Source organism: Pectinophora gossypiella, chromosome 7 (assembly GCF_024362695.1).
Source record: "Pectinophora gossypiella chromosome 7, ilPecGoss1.1, whole genome shotgun sequence".
Classification (NCBI taxonomy): domain Eukaryota; kingdom Metazoa; phylum Arthropoda; class Insecta; order Lepidoptera; family Gelechiidae; genus Pectinophora; species Pectinophora gossypiella.
The window spans coordinates 7,029,561-7,057,378 of record NC_065410.1 but is presented as its reverse complement, the minus strand read 5'-3'; the positions used below and the strand labels follow the sequence as shown (position 1 = coordinate 7,057,378).

The 27,818-nt window shown below is 37.4% G+C and overlaps 1 protein-coding gene across 1 annotated transcript; it reads right to left on the bottom strand.

The window, feature by feature from the left end:
- Positions 1 to 1,230: 1,230 nt before the first annotated feature.
- Positions 1,231 to 27,818, bottom strand: LOC126368287 (thyrostimulin beta-5 subunit-like). The gene is made up of 4 exons (XM_050012183.1): positions 27,738 to 27,818; positions 26,540 to 26,727; positions 22,358 to 22,516; positions 1,231 to 1,320 (listed from the first exon to the last, which is right to left on the bottom strand). Exons 2-4 carry the CDS (start codon positions 26,717 to 26,719, stop codon positions 1,231 to 1,233), a joined length of 429 nt encoding a protein of 142 aa, XP_049868140.1. The 5' UTR covers positions 26,720 to 26,727; positions 27,738 to 27,818.

The following is a 27,818-nucleotide window of genomic DNA, read 5'->3' as shown; positions in this document are numbered from 1 at the left end:
AATGACATACCAACATTAAAAATATATAGACAATCAATTAATGTTTATTACATTATTCATCTGTTCCTCCTATGTATATCTGTTAATTTAATCCTGTAATATTGCTTCTCTTCGTAATAGTATAATTATAATAGTAATTACGAGCATTAGATAATACATATAATAATAAGAAGATACGATTTCCTTAAATTAATAATAATGAATATCGTGTTATGAAATTCAACTAAGTTACGGCGTATATGGGGGCCCCATAATGGTTTAGGGCCCAACCTATCTCACTAGGACACCAGAGTGGTACCACCATCGCGGACGTGCCACTAATAAATGTAGTTGGAGGTATAAATGGTACCCACCTGATAACTACTTCGTTGGGCAAGTTGTTCAACTATGATCATCCCCCTAGTATTATCCCGTTTCTCCCAGGCTCCACTTACCTAACCTGAAGATTTGACAGGTCCGGTTTTAACAGAAGCGACTGCCTGTCTGACCTTCCAACCCGCGAAGGGAAAACCAGCCCAATACAGGTTAGGTCACATGCCTCCAAAAATGCATTTCTCGGGAATATGGGTTACCTTACGATGTTTTCCTTCACCGCTGAGCATGTGATAATCATTCATGATCCGAACATGAATTCGAAAACAAATTTGGCTACTATTGGTTTAGGCCTGTGCTGAATTCGAACCTGCAACCTCAAAACGAGAGGCAAGCGCTCTATCAACTGGACTACCACGGCTCAAGTGGTTCAACTATGGTGTCCTAGTCAAATATAAGGCCCTAAAAATATAGGTCACTCATTATTATATGACTTAATTTCACTGAATTTGATTAGGCAGGATATTAGTTGCCTATTGTTAATTATAAGTCCTCAAGAACAAGGCAACTTGACGAGAACGTAGTCACGTCAAATGCAAATTATCTTCGGTTGATGGGGAAGGGTATTTGCGTAACAGGAAGAGGGTAGACTGTTTATAACTAACGAATATAATATAACGTGGGCTTAAACGCAATAGAATATTGACCAAACTTTTCCGCCGAAATTCAATAAAAAAAAATGTTAAATATTATAGATGCAAATCATTCCTATCTAGACACTTTCGGATATAAATATCGGATGTGGCTAAGAACTTTCAGCCTTGATAATATTTTAAATTAATACATTAATAAATGTAGTTCTTTGCGTAGTTCAAACGTGTTTAATATCGTTTATAATAGTTTCGTATAATAAATATCTTATTCAGAGTCACCGTCATCAACCAAGGCGTCCAGTAGTGTAGAATTTGGTGGTAGCCATTCACAGCTCGTGTGTTGAGAGGAACAGACCTGCAAATAATAAAATATTTATTAGATCATGTTCGAAACACTATGCGACCGTCCGCGTGGACTTACCGATACGTTACCACACCCCGGACACTACATACAAAAAAAAAAACTAGTTTTACCTGTGTAGTGTCCACTACACATTAACGTAATCGTACACGCGCATCTGTGTGTGTGACATCTGACGCCCATACGATTCAAGACTAGAGTAAGACCGAGGGGGGTGAGGTACCTAAATCTAGCCCAGCTGGTGAGGAGCGGAGAGTTGTCGTTCTATACGTAGTATTATTCCCTATTCTATGACGTCACGCCGCCGTGACGTGGAAACGTGGACAGGATAAAATTCCGGAAAAGACACGTGCACCGTACAAGGTCATTACGATTTGTATGCCACACCAATAAAAAACAGGCTTAAATTACATCAAAATGTTTTCTAATTGCGTGTACTCTGCCCGCCTCATTAAGAATTACAGGATGGGCAGAGCCACAAATAATCAAAAGGCAATTTGCAAACATATTTGATATGCAGTTGAAGTCGTTGACATTATTGTTTAAAATGGATCACGATGACAGGTAATGAGCCATCGCCCACACATTAGTCCATAATTCAAATTCAAAATTAACATAGTTACACTTTGAATCGTCAAAATTTTCTAAAACTACAACAGCTTCTCACAACCTGTATAGCTGGGGAAAAGAAGCTCCAAGAAAAACCTCGTCACAGGGCCATAAACGTCTTTTATAAAGAACCTAAAATATTGTTATACAATTTAGTGATTTGACTGCCTAATATCAGTTCCCAGACAGATAATCCCATGAATTCAAATCTTGTAAATGATCACTAACTAAATAATTACCTATTTAGAAAAGGACACAATCTCTCAGTCTGATTTTACGAGATAGCTAGAAATATAAACAGCTGAACACGTATTTATTCGCTTTAAGTCCAGCATAAAATGAATTATTATTAACATTTGTTCCGAGACGGAGCAGGGTCGAACGGCGGAAAGCTAAAATCACTTTAAAAATGACACATGAATTTTCCCATACGTTTTTCACTTTTCCTGTTAAACTCAACGACACTACTCGGCTCCATTATCTGACAATATGATACTACTTAGTACATTATGCTTCCATATTTTCCGTATTAGGATTACTTGCTATTTAACCGCATGCCACATAATCAAGCCCAAACCTGTCGATAGCGTCGAGTTGTTGTTTCACATCAAATTCGGTTTCCATGCTCGTCTCTCGACAGTCGCGCCCAGTTCCAGAACGTGTTAATCGGATTACGGAGCATATATATTTTTTTTCATTTTTTAGAAAAACATAGTCGTTAGGCAGCTCGTAAAAAATCGGTTAGCTTCACGATCATGGAGAGAACACATTTAGTAAAAAGTTTAACTTATAACATAACATAAACTCACGTTTATATTCTCAATTAGGCTAGTTAGAGGTACATCCAACGCCAAAAGAACTGAGAACCCACGCTTCAAATCAAATCAAATCAAATATACTTTATTGCACAGAACTAAATTTCAACAATCAGACATAACACATGAATACAGTACAATTTGGGCGTCCTTATTGCTCTAGAGCAATTTCTTCCAGGAACCACCAAAAGGAAACAAATTCTACAAAAAACTTGGATGCGACAAAAAATAAATACCTAAAAGTAAAACTAAAGTTAATATAATAAATACTCTATACTATACGCGCATATATTAATAAATACTCAATATAATTATAATCCATATTCACCTGAGTTTTCTGTTAAAACCATAGGTGATGAGCTGTATCGCCGTCCATGATGGTCGAGCCAACAGCCAATTTGTTTTATGACTAATTATGACTGAGAAAAAAAAACGACATCGCAAGAAACTTCTTTATCCTGAAAACAAGTCATGTCTGTCTGGTGCTAGCGAAACCACAAACCACAAGAACACAACTTTATGCCACTTTTAGTATATTGAAGTTTTAAACACAAAGCTTGTGATGTCAGATTACCAGCATAGGTAGTCCGTCACATGGGAAAGACTAAAGTCACGGCTGTTTGGAAGAAATCGTTTCAAACAATAAAGATAACAGGTACATTTTTCTCTGTCAGTAAAGACAAAAATATAAAAGGAGTCGTTAAGTTAATCATTCAATACACATTTTCACATTCAGTGTTTATTCAGTGTTAAGTACTAATAATTCACAATGACAAACCATAATCATAATACCATCAACAGATTATTATTATAATGCATTTCGTTTTGTTAGTAAATACAGCTTTAATAAAATACATTAGGCGCTACGGAGCGTTACGAATGGATTAGTCTGATACGACGTGACAATCAACAACCACGAGAAACTACATAATTTAATACAAATCAAGAAATTGCGTGACATTACTGTGGCAATAGTAGACACCATGTACATACAAACACAATTCTGTATTATGAACAAAGTTTGTTGACTATGCCATAGAATAAGCAACAATAGAACAGAACTACGCACAGAAGGGATGCTCTCCGCTCAGCGCCAATACGAGCTTGAAGCGAGCTTGATTTACATCACCACGAATTTAGTCTCTATTTAAACCGTAAGCCGCCAAGGAGTAAAGAAGCGCCCGTGGACGGTCTTCTGTCTCGCTCGCGCGCACTGTTTAAGGCAGCACATACATTTTTTTTTGACCTGACTTATTGTAGATTTGCCGCAGATGGCATTAACTATTTGGCCGGAACCGTACATACGGCATCTGTGTAGTTACTAGACTAAGTAAGAACGAGGATTTTATATGAAGTGTCCGGGTTGTGATTACATTCATAGTTATACGGGTGTTAGTGACATCGTAACGAAAACTTTAAGGCATGATTCAGGCCATGATTCTGAGTTGATATCAAGTGGAATTTTTTCGCAAAAGTATGGAACGGAAAATAATTAAAAGAAACAAATATTTTCATGAATTTTCCGACAGGAAAATCAACTCAGAATCATTCCCCTCAGTATTTGTTACGATGTCACTAACACCCTGTATATTTAAAGCTTTTATATAAGCAAAATATTTAAGCGCGCCATTCAAATTATGTCTGGTTTTAAATAATATAAAAAACAGACATCAAAAGGAAAAAAATCGTCCCTGCACAATAACATAGTAACCTCTGTTGTGTTTACTATTGTAATTTGACTTAATTGATGTACTTCATGGTGCTAATTCTTATAGACGCCATCTAATTTTATTTTAAGTCATACCTGTCATTTTCTTATCCGCCGAAAAGGAAAGAGACGAGTAATCGATAAGCATAAAATTTATGGAACACACGTCAAGTTTAGGCAGAAATTTAAAAATCCTAATAATTTATATTGGCCCGATAGAAGTTGACAGCACAAATCAAACAAGTTGCATTTGAGCGACATCTACCTATTTTATTCGGCCGCACATTCATTTTAAAATTAACAATTGTTGATCTTCCGTCCCTTTCCTTTTGCGGCGGATAAGAAAATGGTGGGTATAACTTAAAATATAATTACGAGGTGTCTACAGGAATCGGGGCGAATGTCTCTTCAAACGTACAATATCTAAGTAAGCAAGTAGTTCTATTAGATCTGAATTGATATTACACATTATGTATCTATGGTGTGCATCAGTCGTATCTTGCTTTGTATAACGTAACACATAATTTCGTCAACTTCATAGGATACTATATTTTATGTTTAAGCAATATGTTTTTGATAGTAGTTTTTCATTATTAAACGAAAGATCTGGCTTACTCTGTCTATAGTCTAGACGTGATTCCTAACAAGATTTTCAAACCGAGAATTTCATGTAGCTGGCTGTCAAAATGCTGGAGAAATCGGATTACTGGATAGGAAACAGGGGTTTATGCTCTTTATTATGCTTAATACCGAAGCAAAAATGTCTATGAAGTGTGTGAAGAAGAAAGAAAACTGAGTCGCCAAAGGCATCTGGCATAGTTTTCATGTGACGAATACTTCATCATAAACAGCCTATATCTGTCCCACTGCTGAGCACAGGCCTCCCCTCTATCAACCGGAAGTGGATATGAAACATACTCCACCATGCTGCTCTTATTAAACTATTACGAAATAACATAAAATGAAGTCAAATGACAAGCCTAGGTACTTTAATAATACCACTCTCACCCCATCTATAGAATTATTGGCACATTTACGCTTGAAAGTATTAAAAAGCAACCTTGTACATTTTATAACTTAAAACTAATAAATGACTTGTCAATGTCAAACTCAGTGAAACGTAGAGCACTTTATGATGAGCAAAAAACAAATTCACAAGCTTGTTTCACTAGAATATTAATGGCGCAAAACAAAAGTCATATTTTAGTAATAATAATATATTCCTACTCAGATAAACTAATTCAGTTTGAGTATTCCAATAAACATAGGTTCATAAAGTCGTACAGCTCATTACCTACCACGTTGGTCTAACAGATAGCTCGGTGAGGCATGGGTACTTAATTCATCTTGCAATGGATGTACCTCTGACTACCCCAATTGGGATATAGTCGTAAGCTTATGTTATGTCATAAAAACGTACTTTAACAACTAAAGCGTAACGCATATTATATAAGTAGGAGAATCAATTCTACGAGCTGCAGATATGAGAGATTATTTGACGTCTAGTGTATTACACACATCCAATTTTTCGAACCCAAAGCTTGATGCTACTGTTGAAAAGCGTTCGAGTCCGTGGTTTGAATGTTCAAAGAAATAATACGGTACAAACACCTTCCAATAGTCAATCTGGGCTCCTGGTAAAAAAAACTTGACGTGTAGAGCCGCTATAGAGTTTCTACATAAATTATGATACTTTTAGGTAGACTCATTCACACTGCCTTATAAATTATATTTCTGTTATGATTTCTTCGTCTAGACGCCTTGAAATCATGTCTGTCGTCAAGCAATAACTATGCCATGTAAATATTTATTATATTAGGGAGATGAAGGATTATACAGACAACAAGATGTCTGAGAAATAAATAAATAAAATTGAATAATTAGTTAAGTACCTACATTCAAAAACATACCTATATAGTTATTTCGAGACGAAATCTCCATAGAATACCCAATCAAATACACTTTATTGCACAAAGTTTAATTTAAACAATCAGACATAACACATGAATATCCTATAATTTAAACAGCCTTATTGCTCTAGAAGATTTTCTTCCAGACAACCACTATCAGGAAACAAACATTTACTAAACTTGGATGCGGGATGGTGCAACAAGTAAATAAAAGTAAACTAATGTTAATATAATAAACACCATATACATACAAATATTAAATTAAAAATAAATACTCACTATAATTATAAATATACCTAACCATAATCTAAAGAAACTATAATAATATATAAAAGTCTAAACGCACAAACAAAACAAATATTTAAATAAATAAAATACATCATACATAATATTAAATTAATATACTAAGAATATCCACATAAAGATTCAAAATGAGCTCGTAACTGATTTTTGACGCTCTGAAGAGAGTTAGCGACTCCGGCGGAAGCAGTTCGATGGGTGGGAGCTACGAATAGCATCCTAATGCACGATCGAGGCAGCCCTTCGTGAACTACCGTCCTCAAACTAAAACGCTCTTTGAGGTAAAGGAAGGGAATATTGGAATTATGGAGGATATTGAAAAGGAGTGAGAGGGTTTGGGAAATTCGCCGAAGTCGTATAGGGAGCCACTTGAGCTGCGCATGGTACGCCGACACGTGGTCGAACGTTCGCAACCCAAACGCGAAGCAGAAGGCTACGTTCCTCTCGAGTTTGTTGAGCAGCTCTTCAGTGAGATCCAAATAACAAACATCGGCATAATCAAGGATAGAAAGTAGATGGGACTCAGACAGAGCAATTTTCGTTTTAACGGGCAGGAAGATACGCAAGCGCCCAAGGGACCTCAAGGAGGCAAAAATCTTCCTACTGATCTCGTTAACTTGTCGTGTCTTGGGTAACGTCCTATCAAAAAAGACGCTCAAGTTTTGGAAAATGGCGAATATGCATGTAACAATACACATGTTATATCATGACATGCCTAGACATTTTTTTTAAGTCTATGTTTTCTTACCTACCTATATTATTGTTTGTCTATTGTTTTATTTTTAAGTAAATTCACATTGTAGTAATTGCATTATTTTTAATATTTTTAATATTTTATTTTTTTGTAACATCCTATGCATTGCATTTATGGAAAATAAAGAAATCTTATCCTATTTAAGCATTGTTCGGGTTTAACTTGCTAACATTTTATTTGTCACTAAAAATTACGTCCACTACTTTTTCAGTAACGTATTAAAATTATATAGGCACATATAAACTAGACGTAATAAATGAACCTGTTTGCATATTCTTGCAAAGCAGTGCCCATTGACTTCGACAATCCTTTTCGAATTTGCAGCACTCATAAAACCTTTAAAAACTCTACCCTTTTAGAATCTTGTGTTGACCAAATTGCCACGTCACGAAAGTAACACAATTCCTATCAGAAAGCCTGAGTCATGGATTTGAGTAAGGACAACGACCTAACTGGCAGCAGGTCTTAGCTACAAAAAGGTTGATTCAGATACATCTTTCAAGATTAGATTTTTTTCATTACTTTGCCGGACAAATGGGAAGCGTTGAGGTGTCAGCCGGTACCAAATGATCACTGTCTCTTTCTAGTAATCTAAAGTGTTCGGTATCAACCAGACCAGATATAGACTGATACCGTACCAAAGAGACAGTGGAACGTAGAGCAGGTATGCACTTTACCGTGTTTGCACCTCTGTAAGAGGATATATGATAGCAATAAATTGACTGCAACCTGATTAGTGGGCGATAAATGTCACAGAGTGGACGCCTCTTCACAGTTAGGTAGCGAGTGTTAGAATACCTCCGGAGAAATAAAGGAATTATTTTCCATTTAGAGAATCCTACTCTTGTCACGTCAATCCTATTATTAAACTGGTAGTGAAGTCAATAAAAACATAGAACATCAAATGTAGCTTCGATCGCCATCGACTCGCAAAGAAGAGAAAACATAGAAGGCGTATGGCCAAAACTGACAGGGTTGTGTCGACTCCACGATATGGTTACCTGTCACCTGTTACCTGTGTCAGTATTTGATACTGTTTATCGTCATCTTCGGACTTAGTATCAAAGTTACAAGTTGTCGTCTGATCGCATCGGCATGTTTTTCTATAGGTAAGTTTGTTGTGTATTCAATCATGGAATAAAGGATAATACGTATACGTAGAAAGATTCATTTTCACTCCGCACCAATTCGAATTGGGCGCCGATCTCACCCCTCTGGGCCTTGCATTAGTCATAGAATAAAGAATATTTAAAGTTAACTTTCCACCCTGCAACAATTGGGTCGTGTACTAGGTACAAGATAGGTTATTAAATTCTGATTACAAAACCAAGACAGATCTGGAACTAACGAAAAACGTTTTCTTTATCCTATTTAACTTATTTATGAATTTTAATCAATAAAAAAGTAATAATCAATCCGACATTTTATCACGTTTTTCTTTGACGTCACAGTGCGCTTTTTCATACAAATTCCACAGTATTTTTGTGTTTTGACGTTTAGGAAAAAGTACAAAGAATCCCGCAGTTCCGCGCGTGATTTTGGAACGGCTTTGAATGAAATGAGAGCCGCTGTGCGTTAATCTACAAAACGCCCTTACGCGCGTGAGTGCGAAAAAAACCCGCACGATGATGCAGATCTGCACTCCCGCAGGTATGCGCGTAGGTGCGTCGACAAGCAACATGCAGCATGATGCGGGGCAGTGTGAGAATCGCCTAACGGTTAGATTTTTTTTTCGTGTAGAGTGTCCGGAGTGTGGTGAACCTTGAAAGGTAATATAAAAGAACAAAAGAGGATTCAGTTTCAAATAGGTAACATTGTTCAACACAACGCCTACACGCGGTGAAAATATGATCACAATTTATATCTGTATTGGTTTCTCACTACGCTACCATTATTTTGTTCTGTCGTCGCATCGTGTCTCGGCGCCGGCGCCATTTCTTTTATTTATGTATTTTGTAGGTGATTGTGAAATGGGCAAGAACAGACATCTCGAGGCGTAAATATATGCCAATAGTAAATCAAATTGTAGAACTCATTACAAAAAAGTATACATACATAACATACACATAAACTCCAAAAACATACAACCAACAATAAAACATAACATAATAAACACCACTGATACGTTCGCTGATCCCACCTGATTGTCCGAAAAAGTAAAATGATTCATTGTTTCGGAGCGCACGTTAAGCCGTTGGTCCCGGCTGTTAATATTGATTGTGATCATGAAAAACACCCCCACCAACCCCTCCGGTTGAATGAAGGCAGGCCTGTGCCAAGCAGTGGGACGTATATAGGCTGCTTATGTTTTGATACATTGGGCATTCTTTATTATACGTAATTATAATTCTAAAATAAGGATATGATCCTTCTTTAACTTTTGGGACATAATATCAAATACGTATATGTAGTCAAAGTCATAGTACCCTATAATAATTTTATGGGAAAATCTTAATAAATACAATACGTAGGTACAATAAAGCCATGAAACAATATAAATCTTCACGTTTGTTAGCGGGGTTACCTACCACATATCAATATAATTATCTACAATACTTATTTCGAATTGAGTAAAAACATTCTTGATATTTGAGGTGGTCATATTTTTGAGTACTTACTTCCATTTATTTATTTTCCATTTCACACGCAAGATCACCCACTAAAGTTACCCATACACCTTTTTTTTAGCCATTGACTCGGCAAATAACGGGAACAGATAAATAAGCTCGGTCGCGGCGTGGGTAAGCACCTTTCCTTTCCAAATATAACTCGAAACACACATTTATTCTCGTCAGTTCAAACAGGCTCATTATAAAAAAAATTCGTTACATGCTTATCACGTTGAAGCGATATTTTTTTTTGGTCGTAAATATTTTTCTTTTCACGTTTTCTTTTCATCTGTCCTAATGGAATGTTGCATTATTTACAGCAATGTGTTTTACAGTTAAGCTCAAGACCGCCCGTGGCTTCGTCTGGACATTTTGCTTAATGGCTACCTGTGAAATGTGGCGTCGGGACTCGGGATAAAATGTACGATAAGTACTTTTTCCCTATTATAAACCAGACAAATACTTGACGATAATCCATCTCGCAGACGTCGTTCTGTTGTACATTTTCATGAAAAAACCTTGGCTCCTAAAGTCTGAATAATACCGTTAGATTACGTTCCAATCTAAAGAACAGGGATTTATGTTTCGTTTTATATAAAACGAAAAGTATGTATATGTCAATCGGTTAAGCGACGGGGTCGGTCCCGCAAGCTGTTCAAAGAATTTAAAATTGCGGGGAAAATGGCAGAAACATAATTCTACCATAACACAAAGTACCTATATTCATATATACATAAACTCATGCCTATTACCGTGGTAAGCAGAGACTATGGAATTCCATTTGCTTCGATCTTTACACACTTATCTTGCTTCCACCACATTCATCACCTTCAGATTTTTGATTCATCGACTTTCGGTTCGATTCATAGAGACATACATAAACTTTCCCCCGTCTAATGATATTTTGGAGCCGCAACTTATCACAAGATAACATGCAACCTGCGAGTTGAAGTCCTAAGATAGATAGGTATGTTGGAACAATGGTGACAGGTGATCATCCCATTTCGATTATTAAAAGCTCTAATCACTATTACACCATGGATGCGCCACCAGCGGGAAATTATTCGAGATTCGGTTGCCGACAGCAAATTAGTTGCGTAACTAGGTGAGGCACCCTTTATACGGCTGCGGTTACGCCACCATGGTGTTCTAGTGAGATAGGGTACTAATGGTCAGCCATGTTGTAGTGGCCACAATGCCTTAGTCGATTATTTATAACTTGCTCAAGATGAAATTGGAGTAAAAAGTCGCAAAATTTAAGTGAAAGAGAGCTTTATTACCTAGCTTTTAGGCATATTTTAAAAAACAAGTAGACAGAACGTTATATCAAAAAACAGCCAGTGACCTTATTAGTAAAGAGTTTTTACAGCAGAAGAAACACAGCATGTGTTCAAGTACAGCAATGTTGAACTATATTCAACAATATTAGTATACTAAACTAATAAGCTTTCGTTGTAATCCCTCGATAAGCTGTCACAATATGGCGTGCAATTTAGCGCTTAGACACATTTATTGATGCTGATTCCAGTACAGTCATGAGCAATATAATGTATCCACTTTAGGACTCTGTCGCACTAACATATTTGACATTTAGTGAGACTTACAGTTCAATTTGTCAAAAAAGTTAATGTGACATGGTACCAAAGTGTATACATATTAATGCTCGTGACACACCATTTAATTTTATTTTCAGTTGTACCCGTAGTTTTTTTATCCGCCGAAAAGGAAAGGGATGGGTTATCGACAGGCATAAAATTTATGGAACACGAGTAGATTTTAGGCAGTAATTAAAAAAAAATACCCTTCCAAAATGTTATATTGGCCAATAATCAGTCAGAATTAAGTTGACAGCAGACCATCAAACGGATTTCATATGAGCGAAACGGTTATTTTATTCACCCGCGTAATTCATTCATTCATTTATTCATTTTAAAATGAACAGTTGTCAAACATTCGTCCCTTTCCTTTTTGGCGGATAAGAAAATGACGGGTATAAATTAAAATAAAGTTAGGAGGTGTCTGCACGAATCGGGACCATTGTACAACTAAAACCAATTAACACCTAGCAAGTTAATTGATGCTAATATATGTCATCAGTACCTACGGATAACAGACGCACGGGATATCCGGGATTTCCGGTATTGCTACGGAATTTATCGTACCGTTCCGAGTTCCGTAATTTATGCCTCGGGTATACCCAAGTTGCATAAAATAAACATAAACAGCATATTTAATACGTTCCACTGTTGGGCACAGGCCTCCCGACGATCTATCACAGGGGTATGAAACATACTCCACCAAGGTGCTCCACTGCTTATTATATTTAGTCACTGCTGCAAATACTTAGATTATAACAACACTCACAACCCACACGATAGAAGAAGAAGATAACAACACTCGAATGTGGCAGGCCCTTTCATTGACTGCATAACGTTTGACGCTCGTCTGTTTCTGTTTTACCCGACTACGACGGATTAAAAAAGGGTTATGTATTTAACCGCTATGTATGTATGTGTGTATGCACGTCTGTTCCCATCTAAATTTTAAACCACTGTGAAATAAGAAAATATTTCCCTGAAATTCTTCCGAATAGTTATGGTGAAGTAGGTGATAGCTTTGTCGCATGCCAATCTGTCCAAGAGTTAACCACGGCATACGACCACTGCTATCTCCTAAACATCACTATTCGGAAGAATGTCGGAGAAATATTTTCTTGTTTTATACTTTTTATAGCGTGATTTTTCAGTAGCCAGGTTTTAGTTTTTAAACTTGTATTTTTTAACCAATGATACATACAATAAAAATAAAAATCACTCATATTTTATTTTAATTAAAACCGTACTATAAATCAAAATTCAATTCAATATTTATTCGCGTAGTGAATAATAACTGTGTATGCGACTAGGGAATTAAATGGTAATTTTATGCAAGTAAAAATTGCCACGAATACACTCATAGTTGTCTGTGAAGTATAATATCACAACACTTCGGTAACTACTGAATTTTATTCCCAGTCCTATTTGCAACACCTTCACCAATCTACAGTGGAACGGCTTAGTAGAGTATACTCTTCCGATTGATTGAGAGAAAGCTGTGCCTAGCAGTCATCATCATCTCCCTAGCATTATCACGTTTTTCACAAGGTCCACTTACCTAACCTGAAGATTTGACAGGACCGGTTTTTTACAGAAGCCACCATCTGACCCTCCCGCGAAGGGAAAGCCAGCCCAGCAGTGAGACGTATAATACTTAGGCTATTTTATGTTACGTACCTATATGTGAAAGGTAGCATGGAAAATGCTGCACCGACAAGAGCGTGGCCCTTGCTTGAATAGGTATGGCTATGAAGAATAATAACCTATATGTGGTTATGGGTAAAATCTAGCAACCTAGTTGTTTGCCAAAATATCTGCTGTGTCCATAATACTGATGTCAATAATAGTTTAGTAGCCATTATGGACGTGTAAGCATAAGCCGCACATAACAGTATAGAATATAGCTGTTATAACGTAGTTAGTACCCGTATGTTGCGGCTATGTCGTTAAAACCGACGCGGTATACATTTAGAATGTTAACAATACTCGTACAAATGTCGAATTAAAATAATAAGTTTGTAACCTGTAAAACGACATACATTACATACATGGGAAATGAAATAAATTTATTGAAAATTTATTCGCTCTAGAGTGATACAAAAGATCTTAAATAATATATTTTATTAAACAAAAACCCATCACTTAACTATACAGGGTGTTAGTGACATCGTATCGAGTACTGAGTTAATATCAAGTGGAATTTTCCGTCGCAGAAATAAATCAAATCAAATCAAATCAAATATACTTTATTGCACAGAACTAAAAATAAAAAAAAAAATAAAAAAAAATGTTTTATAAATTTTTTTTATTATTATTATTATCAATTGTATACTTTTGCGATGGAAAATTCCACTTGATATCAACTCAGAATCATTGTCTGAATCCCTAAAAGTTTTCGTTACGATGTCACTAACATCCTGTATAATGTGTGTAGGATCGCGCCTACTTCCCGTCGCATCGGGACAGTTATCACGGATTTCACTTACTTACTACGATTCTGATCCACCATCCTTACTTATTTAGTACAAATTTATTTAATAAGTGACTGAAACCACATTATTTTAGGGAAGAGAATTATGAAAAGGGAAAAATTCACATGTCCTTATGGGTATTATTTGTATTAGGAGAAAAGGCCATTTTTGTCCCAGATAACCGTGCCTATATCACCAAGAACAATAGACCAGCCCACTACAGATTTACAGAAGTCGATTATAGTGTATAAATGGAGCTATTTGTTTTGTAACTGACCCGATCCTCAGCGGAGCTGGCGTAAACAATGATAACAAATGGACTCGCAATCGGACCGTAAACTTTAAGAAAGACAAATAGCAAACTAGAACTCCAGAGAAAAATAAAAAGGTAATCAAACTTGCGATCTAGCGAGGTAACGTCTCCACAGGTATTTTATGTGGCCGTAATTGGAGTACTGCACCGCAACGCCGAAGAAACAACATTTATCAATGAAGAAAGGAAGTATGAAAAGGCATTTGTTCTTATAAAATATTATACAAACCTACTTCACTTTTCTATTAAGTAGATCCAGAAGTCATCAGAAACTTAATGTTGAAATTGAAAATGAAATAGCGCCTCAGTCACTCAAAGAATCAGGTCACGACTAGGTCATCTGATACAGCTAATAATGATAATAATCTATAACATTTTAGCATTAAGTGCGACTTTGTTATGCGTTCTAACGTTGGACAATCACGAAACTGTTGTGGACTTTGTGTTGAAATATAAATTAAATTATTCTTGTTATAATGTACTATAATATACTAGTCCGAATTGTCAATAAAGGCAATAAAGGCAATAAAGGCAATAAAGGCAAGAATGTTTGCAATAAAAACTTGGCCCTAAAATACTGAATTTGAAATAACTTTGTAAGTGGATTAAAAAGGATTGTGAAACACTTGATGATATTTGAACAGTAGAGTACTTTTTTTTTATATCCAGGCGGAGGATTTTTGAGCTTCTTTATATAAGTGGTGCATGCTCGCCTCGAAATGTTCGTGTACGCGGTGGCGTCCGGAAGTCGGGTCGCACCTTTCCCTCAAAAATGTGCGAAGGGAGCGATGGCTGGCTTTCGCGTCAACTCGTGATCGGGTGCTGCGTATGTGGACAGGCCTGCTTCTGTCAGGGAGCTCATAAAACACTGTTTCTGTGATAAAGTCACATAAACTCTTTATGTTTCACTTTCCTTCCACCGACTGTAATTGGAATACCATTGTATTTAAGTCTATAAATTATGTAATACAAACTGGATTAAAAGAAAAGAAAGGAAAACATGAAACAGTAGGACTAGGGCCCTGTGCTGGGAGGTTTTCTGGCCACGTCTTTCCCTCAGCGTTACAGATTCCGATGTGGTAGTAGTTTTACAGCTAGTTACATAATATGTAATTTAATTATGTTTGACGTTCAAAAAGCGCTAACTTTGTAAGCCAATTTTGAAAAATAAATATTTTTGAATTTTTTTTTAAGGCTATAAAGTGTCACCTGGCTAGCTTAGCTTTGATTTTATTGTTTAGCTTTATTTTTTATTTCATAAAGACCCGTTTAGTTCCAACAGAGGATCATTATATTTTATACCTAGTCGATTTGATTTCAGAAATGATTCGCTAAAAATTTTTAACAAAAAAAAAACCGACTTCAAACGCAAAACTAAAAAGCAATAAATAAATTTACTTCGCACAAAGTAATTAGTACGTATTTTCAATTAGTTAATTATTTTATAAATCTGAAGCCGGTGCCAAGGAAATGCTACAACGAAGTACCGATTCATATATTTTTCAATACTGATTGTTTTGTAATTTTTTGTTTGACATTGTTTTGTAATTGCTTTGATATAGGTATTAAACAATATTGTGTGTACATAGTAATTTGATATTGTAGTAGGGTTGTTGTAGCATTTACTTGGCACCGACTTCAGAATTATAAAATAATTAACTAATTGAAAATACGTACTAATTACTTTGTGCGAAGTAAATTTATTTATTGCTTTTTAGTTTTGCGTTTGAAGTCGGTTTTTTTTTGTTAAAAATTTTATTTTATTTTACGATTTTAAGTGATGGTTAGACCGAGCAAGGATGCAGACAGACAGATTTTCTGATTTATATTCATATATATTAATATAATATATTATTAGTAGTGATCACAATTATTATTGATGAACATGTTTACACACACACACTCACACACGCGCTAACGCACACGAGCACACGCGCACGTACACACGCACACACACAGATACACGCACACACACAGACACACGCACACACACACACACACACACGCGCGCGCGCACACACACGCACACACACACACATGTGTATGTGTACATACACACATGTGGTTGTCAGTGGAAGCTGCTATCATACACACTCACGCATACATATAGATACAGTAGATTTCGCGTGGTTCGCTCGCACACACACACACACACACACACACACACGCGCGCACACACACGCACACACACACACATGTGTATGTGTACATACACACATGTGGTTGTCAGTGGAAGCTGCTATCATACACACTCACGCATACATATAGATACAGTAGATTTCGCGTGGTTCGCTCGCTGCTAAAGCAGCTCGCGTGTCCTGTTTATTCGAAACTGTCCCTCTTCGTATGGCGGCCATCTTGTTTTTCCGCCACTTTGTTCTTTTTCACCGGCGACAGAATTTGACCAAGATTTAAATGGGTGTCGTGGAAACAAACAAAATCCAGGTGCAATAGGTTTGCCAGGCCGTAGGATGTCTCCCTGATTGGGAGCAGTTTTCAAAGATAACGTTCCGATCACACGCCTATACATCATTTTTACCCCCAAGACATTTTCTGGAAAAACAAAATTTTGTATGGCGGCCATCTTGTTTTTTCGCCATTTTGTATTTTTTTCACCGGCCATTAAATTCGACCAAGATTTAAATAGGTTTCGTGAAAGAAAAATTGGTTCAGGTGTGATAGTTTCGCCAGGCCGTAGGGTGTCACCCTGATGCGGAGCAGTTTTCGAAAATCGGGAAGTATTTCCATACTTAACATGACGATCCGACCACAACCCCGATATATATATTTTATATCCCGAGACATTTTCTGAAAAAACAAAATTGTGTATGGCGGCCATCTTGTTTTTCCGCCATTTTGTTTTTTTTTACGCGCTATGGAATTTGACCAAGATTTAAATAAGTGCTCTGAAAGAAATATTGGTTCACGTGCGATAGTTTTGCCAGGCCGTAGAGTATCTCTCTGATGCGGAGCAGTTTTTGGTGATCAGAAAGTATTTCCGTACTCTACATGACGTTTTGAGTAAGCGCCCCATACATTATTTTTACCCAAACGGGCTTCTTCCAAAATCGACAAAATTTTGTATGGCGGCCATCTTTTTTTTCCGCCATTTTGTTTTTTTGCACCGGCGATTGGATTTGATCAAGATTTAAATACGTTTCGTGAAAGAAAAATTGCTCCAGGTTGTATAGTTTTGCCAGGCCATAGGGTATCTCCCTGATGCTGACCAGTTTTCGAAGGCCGGGAAGTTTTCCCGAAGCCTAAAGATCGATCCGATCAATAAAACTTTACAAACGCACTAGTCGCTCCTACGATTTTTGAAAATTCCCCTCGATTTCTCTGGTCTTCCATCATCAGATCCTGACTTCCTTGACATGGGACCCCCTTGGGTATATCTCCTTTCAAACAAAAAAAGAATTATCAAAATCGGTTCATATACGACGAAGATATGCCCGAACAAACATAAAAAAAAAAAAAAAAAAAAAAAAAAATATACGGTCGAATTGAGAACCTCCTCCTTTTTTTGAAGTCGGTAAAAAATACAATCTTCGAACTGTCAATGTAGATTTTAGTCAAATACAAATTCTGTAAAAACAGTGATGAATTGTAAAAACTAAAATAGGGCTGTCATTTTCTGCCACAGACCACTGTATTAATACTGAACGATAGCTTCATTTAAAAACAGTTAAATAAAGTTAAGTGTTATTCAAAGCAGAACTTACACAAAACTAGTTCGTAGTATATATTTGACTTTTTCAGACTGGTACTAATGAGTTCTTTGAAACTCGAGAACGATTTATCTACTTCTACTTTTCTAGTGACGGAAACTTTTAAGGGGACGTCTAAACTCTTGAGAAGCAGTTTTAAGGTGTAAGTGACTAATTAGCTCAGTTAGTATGCGCATAAGTACTTACTATGGGAGCTTTAGGTTCAAAGATTCTTTATTCTCATTAAGACATGAAATAAGTCACTTACAAGAGAACAGATTACAATAAAATAAATACTAATGTTCGCTCGTACACAAAATTCACAGTTAACTTCACAACTCACCACACTTAATTTATTTCACATTAAATTACATTCCCATCACGATCCCTCCAAAAACAAGTTATGGTTGATATTTAATTATAATATATTGAGCTAATTTACGTTTAATATAATTTAAAGATTCGATATTTTTTATATTAATGTGAAGGTAAGTTGTTAAAAAGTTGTGCGCCCTCGTAAGTTATCATCCGTTTGCCATAGTTTGTCCGGATTTTAGGTAGAATGACGTAGCTAGCCCGTCTTGTGGAGCGTTTAGACACTTGTTTGTTTTGGGTAAGTGAAAGTGATGTACTTACATAGCTTTCCGAAGTACATACCTAGTTGTTTGTAGTATACTCGTGAGCATAGAGTAAAGGATAATAATATATTACGAATACAACGGGAACTGTCCGCCCAGCACCAGTTCGTATTGGGTGCCGATCTCACACCTTTTGTTTGGGTCTTACTTTAGTCTTAAATGGCCTTAAGTAAGGTAAGGGAGAGCGAGCCGACTGTCTGTCTCGTTCTTACTTACGCGTGAAATGTCTGACAATCGTTGGCGTATTCTATCCCTCTCCTACAAAAAGTATTCCAAAGGACTTTTTCATATAACGAACACCACTCTCAAAAAAAGAAATTAGAAGTAGTGCTCATATTTTTTGTTGCCTTGAATTATTGTAGTTTTGTTACGCTATTACTGAAGGCTCTTAGCCGGATGATGATGCATAGGTGTAGCGAAATTACGGACCATAATACATGTAATATGAGCCGAATTCTAGAAGGGAATGCTTACGGGCTCCAGGCCCGCCTAAAGCATCTAAATAAATCGAAATCCACCCGTGACAAATCTTAAATGAAATTTAATATTTTCTATATTTTTTAAACTTTCCACATCTCATTGTTGTCTGGAATAGATTGGTTTAAGAAAAATGGCTTTCTCCTTCTACATACATACTAGGTGTTAGTGACATCGTAACGAAATCTTTATGGGATGATTCAGACTATGATTCTAAGTTGATATCAAGTGGAATTTTTCGTCGCAAAAGTATGGAACTGAAAATACCTAATAAAAATAAACACAAAAAATTTCGTGAATTTTCCAACAGGAAATTCTACTTGAATAATGGTCTGAATCATCCCCCTCAGTATTCGTTACGATGTCACTAACTCCCATACCTACTTGTATGGCTAACTGTATGTACATAAACTCACGCCACTTTCCCGCCAAGGTAAGCAGATACTATAGCTCTCCATTTGCTTCAGACTTTATATACCTATTTCTCTTGCTTCCTCAACATACATCAATCGTTTTAACTCGCGCCGTTACAGTCGATGCTTTCTATATTGTATTATTGTTTGTTGTTTAGAATATTGAATATATGTATTGAATATTTAGTTACTCTGTGTTTCTTGATATCCATCCACTCCGATCTCCATAGTAAAGTGGATTATATTCTATTGTCGTCGTCGTCGTCCCCCTCAATCCCTGGACCCGTCACTTCTTCTTCTATCGTATGGGTTGTGGAGGTGGATTACCAACCTCATCAACCCATCAACCCTGGTGTCAGGGTTACTATTGAGCCGCCAAAGGCCCCTGACATAACTCATGTAACGACTACTTACATCAGTAAGTAGTAACTGGGACCAACAGCTTAACGTACCTTCCGATGCACTGATCATCTCGCAATAAAAATGGTATTACAGTTCATGTGAACAATCAGGTGATCAGCCTGTATGTCCTAACCAAAGTAGGGATCACAAAGTATTTTTTGTAGTATGTTCCCACTGGGAATCGAACTCGGGACCTCCATATCGTAAGCTCAACGCTCAACCGCTGGACCACGGAGGTTGATCCGTTACTGCAAACCATAAAACCATTTGTAAACAGGTAGATGCTAATTCCGACATATATCGCTGCATATATCCCTCCGACATACCTGCTCTTATACGAAATTAGTTGGCAACAGCTATTTATCATGTTTCCTGACGATTACAAAATGGAAAAGTTACTCGAAGAGTTTGGAAATCTGAGTAACGACTATCGATCTACCAAAGTACGTTACCTACGACATCTTCTGTCTTCTTCTTCTTACCGTGTGGGTTGTAAGGTGGAGTACCAACCTCATCAACCCTGGTGTCAAGGTTATTACTGAGCCGCCAAAGGCTCACATGGCTCATGTAACGACTACATACTTACACACTGATTTTTGTGATATGTCCCCACCGGGATTCGAACCCGGGGCCACCGGATCGTGAGCCTAACGCGCATCCACTATTTGATATTTCTTGAGAGTATTTTGTGATTAATGAAGTAAGGTAGAATCAAAATTGTATTACAACTTTTTTTTAAGAACGTTACTTTCGCTCTGCCCATACCATAAGTATGTATGGATTAAATAAGACTATGAGCTTTGTATCCGGCCTCTGTGGTCCAGTGGTTTGTGCGTTGGGCTCACGATCCGGAGGTCCCGGGTTCAAATTCCGGTGGGGACACATCACGAAAATCACTTTGTGATTCCTAGTTTGGTTAGGACATTACAGGCTGATCACCTGATTGTCCGAAAGTAACATGATCCGTGCTTCGGAAGACACGTTAAGCCGTTGGTCCCGGCTACTATTTACCGATGTAAGTAAAGTAGTCGTTACATGAGTCATGTCAGGGGCGTTTGGCGGCTCAATAATAACCCTGACACCAGGGTTGATGGGCTTGATAATCCACCTCACAACCCACACGATTGAAGAAGAAGAAGCTTTGTATCGGAGTCTTAATTGCCCTATCTCAAGCTGGCGCCACCAAGGTACCGCGAGAGAAAAATCAAAATACAAAACAAAAGAGAAATATAATGAGTATTGTTAAGTACGATGATTCTTATATGGACGCGAGAATACAAACGCGAATATTATCTACAAAACAATCCCAATATAGAACATTGCCGGTGCCGGCTTTGTGTGCACTAAACTTTATCTTTTCTGTGCCATATGGCATTATGTTCATTTAGAGACTTCTTTGCTGGACTGGGAGTAAAGAAAAGACATAGCATGCGTTCAGCTGTCTATCTTCTCGTGCATGTCGTAAAGGCGACAAAGGGACAGCGTCCTGTCGAACATGATGGATCATCTGTAAGAGCGATAGGCTGATCCCCTATCATCATACGGTTTATCATTATCCACCTTAGGACTATGTATCAAAAGTGGCTGCAAATAGTTTCTTGTTTATTTGTAATTGTGAGTTTATTTATGTATATGTCATTTAGATACACATAATACATCCCTAATAAGTAAGCAGAGCCACAAGCAACCATGCATGTAATGTAAACCTTCTAATAGATACCTACTATTTAAAACTTAATTTCACACTCGCTTATGCAATACACATTGCACACTCTTAAAGGTACCCACATAAGCCAGTTTAGTAACTCCAACGTATCTTAGTTAGCAGATAAAGTATGAACGCTGTGTGGAACATAATCCTAATTAACTTTACTATATCCACATGCAATTCTGCTGAGAAAATTTCGCCTATTCGTGACTATCTCCGGCGTAAATGAACTAATTTGCTGAGTAGATACAAAACCAAGTAATACCTTTTATTACACGCCCAAATAACGAGAACAAAACTTATTTGAGAAGTAACTAGGTATATTACAAGTTTACTATTATTTTTTGGGGTCTTGACAAAAAAGACTAAGTATTATAACTTTGTCATCGTCTTCTTAAGACCTTTGAGGAGGGTAAATAACAAATTAAAAGATAACTCTTTAGTTAAAAAAAAACAAATTTGATTTCCGTCAGTTGGCTGCTTTCGTCTCTGAGCGACAAGCAATAAGACTCATTAGCAATGGCTCTAATGTCGATTAGGCTTGGCACATTAAAGCCGATCGCAGACCGTAACGGTATTTTGAATTCAATTTGATACGTCACCTTACAACGGCAGTCGTCAGCGGCGACGTAATGGAAGACCTCGGTGCCCGCAGCCACTCCCGGGTCGCAGTGACGCAAGCGCACGATCAGCGGCTTGCGAGCACCAAATCCGCACACCGGATGCCGTGACAGCTTAAACGGGAACTGCCAGTCGGAGATCTGAAATTATAAGTATTATAATCATAGACTTCATACGTCTCTTTCAGACGATTCATGGCTATCGTTGTCGTAAAGCGATGCACTTTTTTCATAACTGTGCAAGCCAACTTTGGAGTGGCAAGTTCTACCGCACTCTCTGCAGGAGAAGCGTTCAACAGGTTAAATGTGGAATAAGTACATTTTATTATCTATCACTATTTGAAAATGGAAGTGTATCACACGTTTGTCGAGTAGATCTGGAGTGATAGGCACGGATCGTTACTCACTGGGTGCCTCAATCGGGTACAAAAGTGAACGTAGACCCTTTAAACTAGTGTAACAACCTCAACGTCATTTTTTTTATCAATAGGATTGCCCGGAGATTGCGCAAAATCAAGAAGAGTGGAAGAAACAATGGGAGGCCCAGTAGATAGGATAGATAAGATACGATCATCATTATGTTCAGAGTTACGCTTAACCATTTAACCATTACTAAGTATGTCTATTTAAAAAAAAAACGACTGTTCGGTTTTTGTTGTGTGGACTGTAAGTGTAGTAGACGGTGAGAGGTCGAGGGTTCTACTTTCAAGTGCGAACACCAGTTTGTTCCTTGTCACTGTTTATTTATATTTATATATTTGTTACACTTTCGCGGGGGGCGTCGCCCATTCAATTCGGTACTATATTGCCATATAAAAATATTCTTATATTTTGTACTTTTATGCCCAGCAATAGAACGAACGACCACGACAACGACACGACTAAAGATTATTGTTGTTGTTTGGTTAGGACATTACGGGCTGATCACCTGATTGTCCAAAAAGTAAGATGATACCTGCTTCGGAAGGCACGTTAAGCCGTTGGTCCCGGTTTTTACTTACGTAAGTACGTAGTCGTTACGTCAAGGTTGATGGGGTTGGTAATCCACCTCTCAATCCACACGGTAGAAGAAGAAGAAGGTTTTTATACAAGATGTCTAGCATGCTCTGTCTTAACCCTTCGAAAACTAAAAAATACAATATAGTTCAGACCTCACAGGTCGCTTCCTTGGCACACTCGCTACGATTATTTGGATCGCGCGATATAGCGAGATAACATTAATTGACTGCTGAATTAAGTTACTTAGCGCAACAATTCAATCGGTTTGATTTTTCAACAGCAGCCGTGATATAATAATTTTCACATAACAAGATAAAACCTCAGAACAGAAAACTCAGTGAGCGTGGGTACTTAGTTTACCATGACATTCTCTAATACGCCAATCGGAAATATAGTCGATACCAGAAGCGTAATTACCATAAGGTAATCAATCGACATTTTCGGCTCTAAGCTATATACCTATAAAAAATTCACGCCTATACATCTTATTAGAAGGCCAAAACTTATCGAAATGGTATTCGTATCTTAATTAATCGATTAATATGATGAAAGTAGTAATGGTCATATAGAAACTAACAGTAGGAAAACTCTCATTAGTAAAGTAAATGTATATCAACCAGAAACATATTACACAGAAGTACCTCAGAGTACTTTATGACTGCCTGATGACTATCTATAGTAACATTTATACATCAATGGTCTAATGTGTTTCTACTTGATATACGTCTACCACAGCATTGATTCGATTACTACTGAATAAATATAATAAAACCTTGTCGTTTCAATTTCATCAGATACAACTTGTTGCATTTAATTTAGAAAGTGTCTCGAGCTACTGTGACAAGGTGGCATCTCTGCCCTATCTTGATTGAATTCGACGTTTTATTTCTCGCTAAATAGTAAAGAACATTCAAGTCTCAAATTGAAACGTTACGTCAAGATACCTACGAAACTGCTTCGTGGCCATTTTATAATTATATCATTACCAGTAAAATATAGATATTTTATTGTCTGCTAGAAAGGCAGTAAATAAAACACAAAAATACATTTAGCTATTTGTCGTTACCGATTATAAGAGTTCCTAGCTGACTATAGAGCTCTAAAATTGGATCCGAGAATTTCCGTGGATATCTCAATTTATTCACCCGAATGAGGCTGACGATTATTCAAATAAACAACGAACAGTTGAAGTGAGTGATTGAATTGTTTGCGAACCGTTTGATATTCAGGTGACGAGGTGCCAGCGACAACAAAGCTGGTATGTCCAATAAACATGTTTGGGCCACGAAAACTGAAACTATAGATTGGCTGACATAACTTCGTATGACAAGTTTTCATAGAGATATCACGGAAGAAAACTATTGGAATCCGCACTGGATTTCAATAGTTTTCTTGTGTGATATCTCTATGAAAAAGTACCTAATTCAATATAATTTATTCCTACACGTTGAAATAAAGTAAATAATTAATACCTATAAATCATTGTCTCTCTAGTCTGTAATCCCGTTTACCACAGGGTCAGCTTACGTTATCTAACCTGAAGATTTAACAGATCTGGTTTTTTTACAGAAGCGGCTGCTTGTTTGTCCTCCCGACCTAAAGAGAAAAACCAGCTCAATTACATGTTAGGTCACATTACCGCAGCGAATATTTTGCCAATATAATTTTATTTGATCGTGTTATTAGGTAAACGTAACACTGAAACATGATAAATTTTAAATTTCATCATCAGCCCATTAACGTCCCCACTGCTGGGGCACGGGCCTTCCCTATGGATGGGTAGGGAGATCGGGCCTTAAACCATCACGCGGGCCCAGTGCGGATTAATGATTATTAACGACTGCTAATGCAGCCGGGACCAACGACTTAACGTGCCTTCCGAAGCACGGAGGAGCTCGAGATGAAAACTTTTTTTTTTGTGGTCACCCATCCAATAACCGACTTTTGCGAAAGTTGCTTTACTTCAACAATCGCAGACCGAGCGCGTTAACCGCTGCGCCACCGAGCTCCTCAAATTTTAAATTTAGTAGTTATTTATACAGGCAAAAGGAGGGCGCAAGCAAAATTTGAGCAACTTTTCGGATACCGTTACAAAGTTGTCTAAAGTCGCTTGTTTTATGACTGTTTCTCTGTTAATCTCAATCGGCGAACAACGGAGTGGCAATCGGGCACGAATCGAATCTCAACACCTACCGTTTGTCAGTTGACCTCTGGCTGCACAATCTATTGTTAGCTAGAATCCCAATTTTTTTCTTTAAAGGAGAATTTCGATTTCGCTCGGAACACGCTTGAAATTATTTTTTTAAACGAAATGTTATGTACCTAACAACCTCCGTGGTCTAGTGGTAGAGCTTTGTGCTCATAATCCGGAGGTACCGGGTTCAAATCCCGGTGGGGACAAATCACAAAAATCACTCTGTAATCCCTAGTTTGGTTAGGACATTACAGGTTGATAACCTGATTGTCAAAAAGTAAGATGATCCGTGATTCGGAAGGCACGTTAAGCCGTTGGTCCCAGTTACTACTTACTGATGTAAGTAAGTATTCGTTACATGGATCATGTCAGAGGCCTATGGCGGCTCAATAATAAACCTGACACCAGGGTTGATGGGGTTGGTAATCCACGTGTGGGTTGTGCCACACGATAGAAGAAGAATATACCTAAGTATCAAGATGCGATTTAATACTGAAGTGTAAACCTAACCCAATGCGAAAGACGTATCAGGGATATCGACTGGGGGTTAGCCAAGTTGCAAACAATTACGAATTACGACAGCGGCAATGATTAAAATGTATAGGATTGACATTTCACGTTTCAATCTCATACACTTAATGTGATGAATCAAGCGAAAACTCTGGACACGACTGAACCGGTGTAGGACCGATTATGGAAAGTCAAACCATCACCTATGTAAATGGGACTTAAAGGAGTCACCATACTGTGAATGTGGTCACCCGGACCAAACCATAACTCACATAGTGAACGAGTGCCCTCTGCACCGGTTCCCAGGTGGTATAGCCGAGCTGCATTGTGTGACGGATGCAGCAGAGACTTGGTTAAGGGAGCTTAAGCTGGATATTTGATCCAAGCAGGATATTTGTCTGCCATACGCAACAACAACAATGTGATGAGTGTTTGAGACAAGTGTCGTAAGTCAAACTTACTTCTCTAGAGTCACATCTGCCTCCACAAGAAGGGACCTTGACTGTATCCCAGCACCTGAGACCGTTCGGGTCAATTTGTTCAGCTCGAGCCAGATAGATTCGTTTAGTGCATGAAGTGAGGTCCCTTGAGAAGGCAACAGTCCATAACTCCAGAAGGATCATCCAGCGAAGATTCGCCATATTGTCTTCTGAAATGTATTAAGCACACCAACAGTTACTACAACATACTAACGCATAATAATACATTTAAATGATTTAGTATAGTTGCGGTCTAATTTATAGGTGAGCACCGCATGCAAAAGAGGAAGATAAATACAGGATATTAGTGACATCGTAACGGAAACTTGACTTTGTTAGTGACAGTTATGAAGTGGATTTTTTTGTATGTATCTATTTTGTAAGTATGGAACTGAAAATAATTAAAGAAACACTAGAATTTTCGTGAATTTTCCGACAGGAAATCCCATTTGATATCACATCAGAATCATCCCCCTCACTATTTGTTAAGGTGTCACTAACACCCTGTATACAAGTGTGGTAGAAAATAATTTGACCTAAAAACGATTTTTACGTAAAGAATATTAGAAATAACTTGACCAAAAATCCCGATACAAATTGCTGGCTATAAGTCTTTTTATAATAAATTTAAGCTGGCTTTTTTATACCTTCAATATAACATATCTATCAAACAGTGATTCAACGAAAAATCCGTGTTAATTAGTTGTTTGGAGAGCACGTGACTTAGGTCGTAGAGTCACGGGTTTGAATCCCGGCTCAGGGTCTAACTATACCACTGAATTCAACTTTTTGAGTTTGAATCATGGGTAATTAATTGATTTCACAAATCCTGCAAATCACGTGGCTATATGCTCGCCCCTAATGTAGCTTGCGAGGTGTGGGTGTATGCCATATACCTCTGCATAGCCCTTCGGGGAGTTCAAAGGGTTTTTTTATTTTTATATATTATGCTATTTTTATGGCATATTGTTTTTTTTTTTTTTGTTATTGTATTGTTTCTGTGACGTCCTGTATTAATAAACTTAATATTTTATTTCTTAAGTAGTATATTAATCTTTGGATTCTAATATAAAATGTTATATTATAAAGAAAATAAAATGTTCCGACTTAAAAATAAAGCAGCCTATTCGGTGGAAGATTAACTTTAATGTGTTTTTCCTTAAATATGAATTATACTCACCGTGTCACTGGGTGCACGATGCGTAAGCCCAGGCTGAAAGGGGTACAGATACTGGACAGTGTACGTCGTTTGTCAGTGGGA

Bases quoted from the DNA above. Each gene is read 5' to 3' on its own strand.
- LOC126368287 (XM_050012183.1), bottom strand. From the start codon at position 26,719: ATGGCGAATCTTCGCTGGATGATCCTTCTGGAGTTATGGACTGTTGCC. The intron at 22,517-26,539 runs GTAAGTTTGACT...TTATAATTTCAG, and splicing joins GCAGATGTGACTCTAGAGAA to ATCTCCGACTGGCAGTTCCC. The intron at 1,321-22,357 runs GTGACGTATCAA...TATTATTTGCAG, and splicing joins CTGACGACTGCCGTTGTAAG to GTCTGTTCCTCTCAACACAC.